At 42.6% G+C, this 12,807-nt stretch overlaps 1 protein-coding gene across 4 annotated transcripts in view; it reads right to left on the minus strand.

Annotated features, from left to right (window-relative positions):
• Positions 1-11,651, minus strand: part of SEMA6A (semaphorin 6A) — a 63,094-nt gene extending 51,443 nt beyond the window's left edge. For all 4 annotated transcript variants that reach the window (XM_086628749.1, XM_086628746.1, XM_086628748.1 and 1 more), the window contains exons 1-5: positions 11,552-11,651; positions 8,497-8,614; positions 3,251-3,311; positions 1,685-1,747; positions 732-833 (exon numbers count right to left, since the gene is read on the minus strand). In XM_086628749.1, the coding sequence (XP_086484875.1) occupies positions 732-833; positions 1,685-1,747; positions 3,251-3,311; positions 8,497-8,614; positions 11,552-11,651 (444 nt within the window). The remainder of the gene's footprint in view (positions 1-731; positions 834-1,684; positions 1,748-3,250; positions 3,312-8,496; positions 8,615-11,551) is intronic.
• Positions 11,652-12,807: the final 1,156 nt, after the last annotated feature.

The following is a 12,807-nucleotide window of genomic DNA, read 5'->3' on the forward strand; positions in this document are numbered from 1 at the left end:
ATAAACGGGTCCTGTTAAAATGCAGGTAACGGGGACACATTATGTCAAAGGAAAAAACTGGGGTCAAGGAATTAATGTTGAGTATCCATGGACGAGCACTATTTTCTACACAGCTCTAGATAACGTTTCGCTTTGCAGATTCCCAGCTAGTGAGGAATACATCACCCTCCTGCTGTACCTTTCCCTGTGGAGATCCACTGTCAATCACTTTTACAGCACACAATGGAATAGGATCTCTACAGCTTCTATATCTGCTGGGTCCCCATTACTAATCTTCTCAGGTTTTGCTGTGCTAAGCCCTCAAGCATCTTGAGAACTGGCTTTGGGATTGAGAACAGCACAACAGAGACATTTAAAGCATGCTACTCCAGAGGTAACCCTCAGCATCAGTCTACGACTCCATGTGGGTGTCAGTGACAAGTGAAGGAACTTTCTGAGGAGTGACCACATTCCCAAGCAGGGATACGAAGGACTCTGCACCTACGGAGGGCAATGCAAAGTGGTAATAAACTCTGATGCGCAGGAGTTGTAAACATGTAGGTAATTGATCTGAGCAATCCTCAGAAACCCTATTGACATTGAGCTTTGTAGCACTGAAACGAGTCAGGATAAATGCTACAGGGTTGAATGATGCCCTACTGAATGACAACCTCATGCTGTTGCCAGCATAGTCATAATAAATCCAAGAGAAAGACAAGGCATAAAAGAAATCCGACAAACAGATCACCCACCTTGTAGTTCCTGCAAGAAGGGTTGAATGCATTTGTTCCACAGATAAACAGTGTATCCTCATTTCTTTTTAGGAGAACCTTAATAAAATTATGACATTCATCCTGAAGAAAAATAATAAAAAGCATTTAAACTACTGCATTTTCGGTGTCTGGTTTTATTTTTATGCCATGATATTTCACTGTCAGGTCTAAAATGAAATTGGCTGGTAGTCGCTGTGGTATTCTGGGCTTTATTTCAACTATGTTTAACTGACAATGAGTAAGACGCAATTGATTTATATTCTAGTGGCTTAAAAATGGTTACAAAGAACTGAAGATATGACATTCGTATTATAGGTCAGATTTTGCTACTGTTCACATAGGAGAATTTTGTTTGAGCTGTTGCTTTCCCCAGGAGTGAAAAATCTGATCTCCTTCTCATCCGTGTTGCTGTAAGACAGTAGCATCACCAATGCAACTCATTGGCATCTGTAACTGGAAGGAGAAGCGGGTGTAAAGAATCAAAGAGTCTGCATCTAATTCTGATACCACTCGTGCTAGTCATAGGTTACCGTAGGGTAAAACTGGTGTGAGAAACGGTCCTTCTACAACTGTACATATTCATACTTTCTGACGCTTTACACAAACTTCTCAGTGAATTCCTGCAGGAGGACCGACAGTAGCACTTAGCTTTTGAGGCAATGGTAAGCAAAATCAGTGCACTAAGCATTATGTCCAAAACTCTCAGTGGCTTTAAGTATTTCAGGATATCGCTGTGGCTCCTGTCGTAATGTTTTATCACATTAAAAGTAAACTATTTTTGCAAATTAAAGCCTTCAGCAAGTTGATGGAAAAAGCAATTACTGGCAAGAAGTGAATGGCATGATCCATTCCACATCACAGACAGCAGCCTGAGATAATAGTAAAGCAACTAAACTAAAGTGGCAGATGCAGAAGAAATGAAAATTGCCTACCTTATGTTTTCCCTTCATTCTGCATGTGTCTACATCAGCTTGTCTAGATTTCCATGTCAATTTCTGCAAGGATCAAGAAGGAAATCAATTAGAGCCCAGAGGTTGTTGCATTTGATTTCAGAAGTAGAAGTCCCTTAGGGGAGACTAGCTGTTGAACATATATTTATTGAAAGCTTTCTGCACCTTTCCTCCATGATTAATTCACCACAACAATGAAAGATCAGTGATGTGGAGCATTCACTTAATTTTGTGTTACCATCTATTCATTAGACTAGAAATGTATCCCTTTTTTTTAAAGCCTAAACCAACGGAATTCAGCAATAGGACAACTTAGAAAAATACACGCATTTTTCTTAAAAGTACTAGATGCTCTCTTCTTTCAATTTGATACTGTTCTGCAAATTAGAATAAACATTTATGAACTATAAACCCTAACTGGATTCTAAATGAAATATGTATTCTGGAATATGACATTTTAGATCGGCAAAGAAATTAAATTCAGGTGATTCTTATCACTTCAATTCGGCTATTAGGCTCAGAGGGCCCTCCCCCTATCAAGACACTGCTGACTTTATCTGCTAACACCCTTCCTCCAGAACATTTACTGGTAAATCCCAGCCTGGATTTTTTTGCCGTATTTCTGCAGTGGTCAAACGTGGTAGGCTGATTAATTATTAATAATAAAACTTTATTTTAAAACATATGGCCTAAGATAGTAACACCTTAGACACTATTGCCACGATAATCCTGACAGTGTTTCCCATCAGTAAACTGAGGCACTGTGCATCCACGAAGGGCTCTGACGCGAGAGAGTAACCATAACCGTTTATTTCCAATACAAGCCTGCACCCTCACTTTTTGATGAGTAATTTGGCTTAAGATCGCCTTCAGCATCATTTATAGTTATAATGAAACACTCTCCCCTCCTACAGCGGGATTCATTCAATGCCCAAATTCGTATGGTCTGCTGGACCAAGGCTGTGTTTGGCACATATTACACGATGTGAATGCAATGCAAAGGAGCTGAAAGGAAATTATTACTAGTATGTTTATGTTAATATACAACATGGTAATGCAGACAAAGCTCTTCTTAGTTTGAATGTAACTTCCCACGGAGATAATGTGAGTACATCTACAAAGTGATGTTATAATAAGATTTTATTTTGTAAGTACTTGCATGAGTGAATAAAATATGTGTGCATGAAAATATGTAAATAGTACTTGCTTTCTACGATGAAAGTTTCAGTATAGTTAATTGGGATAGTACAGCTGTTATAGAAAACTGTTGAATATAAATGAATAGATGTTTGACAGATGTTCCATCAGGGACTTCACTTTGTTTCAGTACGGTTGCTTATCAGACCAGCTAAATCACTTATCAGAAATTCACAGAGGACATGATTGCCATTCTAGATTTCCCCAAATATGATTAGCAATGCCATCTTACTTGCTTATTACAGTTTTTACAGCAGCGCTGGCAAGTTGTTTGAAACAATGTCATCTTCCTATTTATTTGAAGCTTGTTCTAGTGTCCTTGGTTTCTGGATGATGATAAAAGCTACTTACTTTGCTAAAATAAATTTCTTCTGTATGTGATGTGTCCATATCAACAGTATAAATATGGTCCCTGTAAACAAAGGCAAAGGAATGTAAAGTCAAATGGAGTAGTCAGACAGTTCATTTTCTACGAAGAGAGCTATCTATCACAAGATAATCCATAATCCATTCAAAAAAAAGATCACAGGTCTTACATTACTGGCAGCATCGCCTGCTTCTCCCAGAAAAACACTTTCATATATAAACTGTTTTCCTTCCCACTAAGAAAAAAAGAAAAATGCTACAAAACTTCAAAGCAAGATTCTTTCCCAAAAGCAATTATTTGAACAAACGAGATTTTAGAAAGGAGATGATCCTCATATAATTTCTGTTCTATAGGTCCTACAGCAGATGCCACGACCTAGCATGCAGATGTTTTTGCATATCCTGAAATCAGCTGCAATAACTCTTAGGCAGCCTTTGCCAGATTCCTGGGCTAGCAGTCACTGTGCCACACTTAGCCAACTTAGCCATTCAGGGTCAAAAAGAGGTTAATGCTTCTTTCTTTTTCTTTTTTTTTTTTTTTCTTTTTTTAATCATGTGTCTAACCTCAGCTGTGATAATTTGACTGACAATATGGTAGGCAAAAGGCTGACAGCCACAAAACTATTTCCAGAAATCATTCTTCTCTTCACACACTGGTGGCCAAACTAAACCGTATAATACCCTTCTGAAAAAAACATTCACATTTCTTGCTTGCATTTACTGCCCTGTTTTCCTGCGAACTTGTCCCTCTCTACGATTACCTGCCAATCTCTCCTTGGAAAGAGGAAATAGACTCAGTTACTCAGGTAAAGAGATATTTTTAAACATTCTCCTCTGCGTAAGTGGAGAACAAGGACATCTCTGTATGGAACGTAAAATTTGAAAAAAAAAAAAAACCAACCCACAACACTGTAGTAACCACCACATCAAATTAGGACTAGGACTGAGTATCTCATTTTCCCTTGAAATAACATTGGCTTTTTCAAAATGCAGGAAGCTGTGCAGCTGGAGCATGATCCACAGCATTGGAGGGGTCTGCTGAAAGTAGGATACAAACTGTTTCCATTTTAGAAATCCCTGCTCTCAAGGTTAGCTTCATTTTACTGGGTTTTGGGGAAGCAGTGTAGTCTCTTAAACAGAGCAAACACAAAACACTGCTACGAGAGGAATAAGCAACGCTTCTCTCACGTGGAGAAAAGAGGCAGCGTTGTTGTGGGGAAATGGCTTTTAAAAACCTACTGTTTGCTACAGCGCTTGAGGCTGTTTGCTTTGGAAGACGCCAAACGGAGGAGTCGTGGGTTTTCTTCTCCAGACTCTGTAAAACCTGAGCTGTCATTTACTTCCAAGATTGGTCTAATGCTGCCGTTTATTATTTGCCTGACTTTACTGGCAGAGCAGTGGTCAGGGTTGGTGCTGGACTAAAATTACCTATTAGCACGATATCGGCCTCACAGATTACTGCACGGTTCCCTTTTTATATACATCACTATTTGTTTCTGTCACTCTTACTATATAAAAGTGGAAACAAAATCTCTTCAATTGCAAATTAGGTGTGGCTGGAGCTCTGAAAGCCTTCTTCCAGCACAGCTCTTGATTTTAATCATCAGTCTTTTTCCAGCGGTTATGATTTTCCTCTTTTTAAACATGACAATTAGAAAACACAGCGGTGCTACTCAGAATGAGTCTGGAGTTATTTAGTTCCACTCTCAATAAAACAGCTTTCAGATGACTTTACTTTCTGTTTCAAGAAACAGTTCAAAGAAAATTCAAACGCTAAGTTATGGGACCATCTGAAAGGGGGTCAGTAACAGGCAAAATACATATCCCTTTCTCACGCCGTATGTGAAACGTAGTTGCTGACAATGTCAGCAGAGAGCGAAAGAGCTGTCAGATTCACGGGAGGGCTCTCTAACCACAGACAATGCGGGATTGTCCTTGCCCTCCTTTTCCCACTGCTGCCCAACTCCTGCTATCTACTCGCTGCGGTATGTGTACAGCTCGCTGCTAATTAAGTTATTCTAACACAAATCGACTTAATCCTAGAGCTTCCGTTTTTCCCACCTCCAGTCAGCAGAACCGAGTTTTGTTGCCATGGCATAATCTTGTGGAGGAAGGGAATTTAAATAATGCCACCGGCTGTGCATGACCCTCGGCCACTCAGGGCATCCTCTGGAAAAGCGTAACTGCAGATGAGGAGGGAGCCATCCCGATGCTTCGCAGGCTCTGTAAACCGTTGGCTATGTACACATGAGGGGTGGCTGACAACGTGAACAAAAGCAGCCACCTCACAAGACAACGGGAGGAGGAGACATAGCAAACTTGGAAAAGGGGGTGTGTGCGTGGGTGCGGGCGAGTGTGAGAGAGTGAGCGAGGGAGTCCCCTTCCCACGAGAAAAAAGAAAACGAGCTGGTCCTTTGCAGACTGCAAGCCTAGTACTCAGACAGCACGGCTTCACAGGCTTCCGCCGAGTTATTCCGATTTATATCGGCTGGATATCTCTGCCTGATAACACGAAACAAAGTCTTTCCGAAGCAACACAAAATTTTATTTGGTGATAGCTAATACAGGAGTCATGTATCCCGTAAGACAACATAAGTTACTGACAGACAGAAATTTTGTTCTACACCAGTCACTCAGTAACAAAGTGTTTGTGATTCTCAAATCTGAGTTAGTCCTCTCCTGTGCACAGAAACTGTCGGCAAAGTAAACACTGGATTTTCTAAAACAAGCGAAGAAACAAAAAAACCCCACAACCTAAACCCAACAAGCCTAACCCAAAAACTCAATGTTTAATCATTTGTTTTGATTGTTTTTCAGATAATTATGTACAAATGTAAATTTAGCATTGCTGTATTTTAATGTCTAAAAAAAACCAGCATGAAAGCAACATCTAATACGATAGCTGAGGGATTTATGTTAGCTACAGTTCTCAATGAATCTTGTTACAAAACTCTTTGACAAACACCTTTGACTATGTACACATTTGCTTCGGTCTCTAGATTTACTACTACCTCTAAAGGAGATGTGGTACGGCAGTTATAGACTTTCATTCACACAAGTTATCAAAGGATGACTCATTTTCTGAAGTTCATTACTTAAACACAAAAATTACTTTTGAATTTTAACTTGTATCACTTAGGCTTCTCAGCCCAGCAGGCATTTTATTCAGCAACATGTGGAGGGGGAAAAGAGTATGTCAAAGAGTTTTTGAGTTACCAAAGGAAAAAAGCATAAGAAGATTTTTTGTGCTTGTGTAACTACAAAACAGACCAGGTCTTTATTCTTTTTAGTAGATCACATGACCCTAGGAGTATATAAGCACTCTCATTGTAGTAAACTGTTTTACACAAATATGTAGCTGCATAATACGTAAGAATGCATATTGACATACCAGTACTCATACTATCCCCTAAGTATCAGCATTCTTTATATATTTTCTGCACACAGTGGTTTCATATCCCAAAACGTTTCTCTGGGTTTTCCTTCTGTAATGCCAGTTGCTTGGGCACTGCGACAGTCTAATTGCGTCAATCTCAGTTTGGGAATAAACTATGTACACAGCAGAGCAAAATCCACAAAGCAGATCTGCCACCTTCTCACTGCAAACCATTTCCTAATTTAAAGGAAAACAAATAAGGAAAGCGAAGGGAACTCAGCTATGAAAAGGAGGAAATCCTGCCACCACCTTTCAAACCCCTTCAGCCTGCTCCCCCGCCCCGCTCATTATCACACTAAATGCAGCAAAAATACCAACCCCTGAGCTCAGGCAAAGTGTGGGGAGACCATGCTGCGTGGCTGCCCACTCTTTGTGCCCTACAGCCACGGCCACCACAGCTCCCACGGAAGGACACACGCCTTTGCCCGGACCTGATGCAAGAGCTTGGCACAAGCGGGAATCCAGAGATCTGACACCCAGACACCGCACAACCTGGCATATGTGACGGAGGGACTGAGTTTAGCTGGTACAGCTGCAACGCCTGGGTAGGGGAACGGGCAGAAGCATGGTCTTCTAGCAGCCAGGGACGTAAACGTGTGAAAAAGGCATCCAGGGACTTCGCTGGTGTAACGCAGCTAATTACTTTGTGCAGCTAATCTCCAGCACAGGACATGTCCGGCCACTTGGGAGACGGCGGGTGACTGAGAAAAAAGCCAGGCAGCTCCTGGGGGCTGCCAAGGGCTTTGAGGACAGGGCTGGTGGTGAGAGGCTGCCTGCTCTGCAGCTGTTCCCTCTCACCTCCTAGCCATCCCACCCACCAATTCTCCCATCTGCAGCAACAGCCTGGCTCTCCGCGGCACACACAGATGGGTGCGTATTTCTCCAACGGAGGAGAAGGACCAGAAAACAGGCAGGAAACAAGATGCAACCAGAGGGGCAGCTTGCAGAGAGGTCCCAAACAGGATCTGGGTGCAAGAGCTCCTACACCGGGCTACCCACCCTTGCTAATCTGGACCCTTCCTGCATTCATCCTGCATCCACTGACTAATTCCCACTCTAATCTCCTTTAGCAATCTCCTGTTAGCCATCTCCTTTGCTAACAACAGGCAGGGAGAGGAAGTGTTAATGTCTGATCCATGCCAGGTTGGCAGCTGTATAAATCGGTGTAGCTCCACTGAAGCTGATGCTGCCACGCTGAGCTACGCACTGAATGGGTGGCTCTATATGCAATTTTTGTAAAAAGGCATGTGCTTGTAACTGCACAGTATAGCTCTCAAAAAAAATCCTGACAGCAAATTCAATTAACCTTGCTGAGTACAACAAAAGAACAGTAGCAAATGTATTTGTTTCTTTTTTGTCGTAAGATACTAAAAACATGCCTAAACCAGCAACGTTAGTTTAATAACTCTTATCCAAACACCCATTTGTGCACCAGCAGAATCATTCTCAAAAACGTCATTAATGGTGCGCACAAACAAAATTACAGGATGAGGATGGTCTTTCTCCTCCGCGGGGCTGAACAATTTCTCTGGCAATTTCCCTCTTGCTGAACTCAAAGGGAGGCAGAGGTGTATAGTCCTGAAAGGACCAGCTCAGCACCTCGCAGAACTGAACCTCACTTAACTGGCTAACAAAGTTTCCAATAGTTTCACTCACAGGTTGCAAAGCTCTCTCTGAGTGTGAGAAAATCCTAAAAATAAGGTGTCCAGCAGAGAAGAACTCGGAATATCCCTTGTCTTCTCCTATCCCCTCTGAAAGCAGCGAGGGAGGAGCAGCAAAGCAGGGGACTACTGACCTAGCAGCAACGTAGAGGGTCCTGTTCATGACCATGACCAGCTGGATGTCCAGCCGGTGCCTCTGTGTGGTGTTCCGTCCTGGTTTGTGACCCACAAACACCGGATACTGTCTTGTATCTGCAGGAAGGGGAAAAAAAAAAACAAAGTCAAAAGAGAATCACAAACTGCAACAGTGCTAACATGGAGCACCACGGGGCCCAGCTACGGCCAAAACCTGTGGTTTCTGTTTTGCCCTGGCAGTACAGCCTGGGGTTGGAAGGCACGAGCACAGAGGGCCGGAGAGCTCTTCAAGGCTAGTCTTTGCAGCTGCAAAGGAGAAAGTCATCACCTTTGTAGAAGACTAAAACTGTGAGGTTTTTTGGAGCGTAAAGCTGTTCTGGAGCTCTTGGCACACAGGTACATGGCACTTTCTCACAGTTTTTCTTTCACTGATTGCAGAGCTTAAATGTTCGCTTCTGGCTGCCAAAGTGTGTCGAGCAGGACAAAGCTCTTTCCCAGTGGCCCATCAATCACCACAATGACTGGGCTGGTAGTGGCTGAAGCAAAAGACTCGGCTCTCTTTGGTTCAAACTGCCAACTCCCTGGGTTTCCTACAGGATTGGAGTGCCATTGTAGAACAGCTGTGGGGATTTCTGAGGAACGGTGGGAAACCACCACTTGAACTTCATAAAATGAAAGTCACTGCATATTATTTTGGCAACCAGTCTGATACTTCAGTTCTTCTGGAAACTGGACAACACCACTGACTGTAAGCCCTATACTGAGCTTATGCTACCAACAAGTCATCTTTCCCCGCAACCTACCAGTCAGCAAGAGCATTTATTCACTCTGTTCCCACTATTCTTTTGTTGAGACCTTAGCATACACAGAGTGTGCCGCTGCTCCCCAGGTGTGTGTGTGCAACCTCTAACAACAGCGAACGCTTCTGACCAAGGGCCATCTTGCTGTTAGACTTCACAAGTACACATGATCATGACATCTAGATGCAGAAATCAGGGAGCTAGTTAAGTTAACAAAATGATAGTTAGAAGACAGGAGGAGGATAAACCTCTGATACGCATCATCATCAACGCAGAACTGCTGCAGGTGCACGTTACACAGAGCTGACTAGCACCTAGCTATGCCTGAGCTTCTTCCCCATCAATATGCTTTCCCAGAAACTTGGAGCTTTTGGAGGGAGTCTATTTCTTCAGAAACTCAGCCGCAGCTTCAGTGTTTTCAGCTATTGTCCTCTAAAAGTATTTTGACTGTTAAGCTTGGTCAAAGTACTGATTCACAGCACGGCTTCAGCAAAGCACCTGAGCATGCCATGTGTCAGAAAAGCCTGGTGATAAACCTGGAGAGAAACAAGAACTTCCTGCAAATCGGACACTGAGAACTCTTGCAGAAACAAATTAAGACTGCCCGAGCAGGATTTACGTTCAGAAGCTTAATCTTTTTTGCTTCAGAGCAGCTCTGCCCTGTTCTTGTACCCCAGCTGCCTATTAGCATTTGGAGCCTAACAAGTGCCCCCCAGGAGTTTGACTTTCAGCTTGGTGTTACCCAAGACAGACTAGTTTACAGGTGCCAAGGCCACCCTAAAGCACAATAAGCAGGGACAATCAAGAGATTCATTCTAAAGACAAATTCCTGACCCAAAGCAGGCTTAAACATAAGCCTACTCACTGCTGACTTGCTACTCAGCATACTTTTACAGACCCAGGCGCTAAAGACTTCCTTTCAAACATCTGAACCTTTGGGACTTTGGAAGACTTTTCTTTGCAGTAATTGTAACTGAGCTGAGGTAAATGTGAACGAATCGGTTACGCTAAGCCTGACTTGCATGGCGAGACGCACAGAAAGCTCCCCACCTGTTCAGCCAGCAAATCTCAATACTGACTCGCAGCTGTTTGTGTCAGCCTAGATTTCACAGAGTTTGCCAATTACTGCTGGTAAGAAAGAAAAGAGGTTCTGTTACAAAAGATTCTTTGTCTTGATTTGGTTTTTTGCTAAGTTTCCAGCTTAGCAAAAAATGCCTGGTGCTAAAGTTGAACCCATCAGAGCTCAAAGAGGTAAGTTCAGTTATTTGTATTAGATCAACAAATTATGTTTTCAGAACTCAGTTACTTCAGTGTGCTATGCTTGACACTCTGAGGTGCTTCACTGGTTATCCAGAACTACATTTTCACATGTCAGGTGACAGACACTTTGATTATGAAGCAGGGAGTGAGGAGAAGGCTTCCTTCCTTTGCTGCCGGATAGAGCAAGATGTTTGGTTTGATTATGCTACTGAAGTGTCTCTGTTTGAGAAAGAGAAAAGGGATGGTTTTGGAAGATCAAGAAGTTTACCATCCAGTAGTCATAAGTAACGTGAAAAAGTTGTGTTCCTGTATCAGTATCAGAGAACACAAATTGCTCTGCTCTTGTGAGACCCCACCTGGAGTACTGTATTCAGGTCTAGGGCCAACACAAGAAGGACATGGACCTGTTGGAGCGGGTCCAGAGGAGGACCACGAAGATGATTCAAGAGCTGGAGCATCTCTCCTATGAAGACAGGCTGAGAGAGCTGGAGTTGTTCAGCTCAGAGAAGAGAAAGAAGAAAAGGCTCCAGGGAGACCTTCTAACAGCCTTCCAGTACCTAAATGGGACCTACAAGAAAGATGGAGAGGGACTTTTTACAAGGGCATGTAGTGATAAGACAAGGGGCAATGGCTTTAAACTGAAAGAGGGGAGATTTAGATTAAATATAATGAAGAAATTCTTCCCTCTGATTGGTGGTGAGGCACTGGAACAGGTTGCTCAGAGGAGTTGTGGATGCCCCATCCTTGGAAGTGTTCAAGGCCAGGCTGGATGAGGCTTTGGGCAACCTGGTGTAGTGGAAGGTGTCCTGGCCTATGGCAAGGGGGTTGGAACTAGATGTCCCTTCCAACCCAAACCATTCTATGATTCTATAAAATTGGCTGACCTGGGAGACATCAAGAAAAACAACTTTATTCATTGCAATTGTAACAAAATACTGTTGAAATCCACTGATCAGTATTAAGCAAGTGAAGTCCTCTGGCCTTTTATACTTACAGTTGCCATGCGAAATACTGATCGGCTCAGAATCTTCTGGGAAACCAGCCCCAGCAAAGTGTAGCAGTGTGAAATATAGCAGCAAGGCTTCTGACCTCATAGTAGTTCAGCTGGGAGGCTTCACTTCTTCACTTCACCCTGTGGAAGACAAACAAGGGCTTAAGCGCCTTCTGTTGATTCAGTTTTAAGCACTGCCTACATAAAGCTAAAGAGAGTCAATGGAAGGCAGGGAGCTTTCCCTCTCCTCAAGCCTCTCACCATACCTGAGGAGGTAGGTCGTGTTCCTTAAGCAGAAACTGCCCTGCCAGGCCTGTTTGCCTCTAGCCCGTGCCCCAGCAGTGCCACATCTTGCTTGAGGGTAAACTTAAGCACCTGTGAGTTACAAAGAATTCTCTGCCTCAGCTGCTTACACGCAGTACAGAAACTTCTTCTCCTGAACTGATCGACAGCTGACAAGAGCTTTCCAGGAAATATTTTGTTTTCCCCTTCTTTAGTTTACATAATTAGATGATGACGCGATGACACACACCATAAATAAAAAAAAAACCACTACATTATTCTGGTTAAAAAGAGATTAAGGTTTATACTACGGGACTGATTCATACCCTGCAGAGCGGTGAATCAAGTGAAGAAACACTGAGGGAGCTTGATGTCGCATGCAGAACATGTCATTGGGCTTTACCATAAAAATATGTACCCATAAATTTAGGTGCCATAAAACCAATATACCAACTTGCGATAAAGTAAGGGAGAACAGAACTGTCTAAAACCAGCATTTTTTTCCCTGTCTTCCACTGACGCATTCACTCATTCACATTTCATGTACAAAAATATCCCTAAATCTTGAAGATAAAAGGAACCACAGGGGCCTTCAGATACAGTGATAGAAAACAGCACATAATACAGTAAATAGCTCATAATTCCCAGGCAAATTTAACAGAGACGTTGACTGCAGGGGAAATCAGTGTAAAAGTGGGGTTTTCTTTTCATCCCTTCCAGAATTTCAAACCTTTGATGCAGCCTGCCAAAGATTCCTTTTGAACAAAGCTATTTTACAGTAGCCTGTCAGTCATTCAAGATTTACGGGCAGAAAGTCAAACTTCATAACCTACATAGTCTTTGAAACTTAATTTGGCAAACAAAGTGCTAACTTGCCCTTCTGCAAGACCATTTAATATTAGATACCTATGTCTCCTTTCTCGATGCCAAAAAAAGCATTAACAAGTCTCGAGTGTTGCATTTTCATTTGTAATTTC

Source organism: Tauraco erythrolophus, chromosome Z (assembly GCF_009769465.1).
Source record: "Tauraco erythrolophus isolate bTauEry1 chromosome Z, bTauEry1.pri, whole genome shotgun sequence".
Classification (NCBI taxonomy): Eukaryota; Metazoa; Chordata; class Aves; order Musophagiformes; family Musophagidae; genus Tauraco; species Tauraco erythrolophus.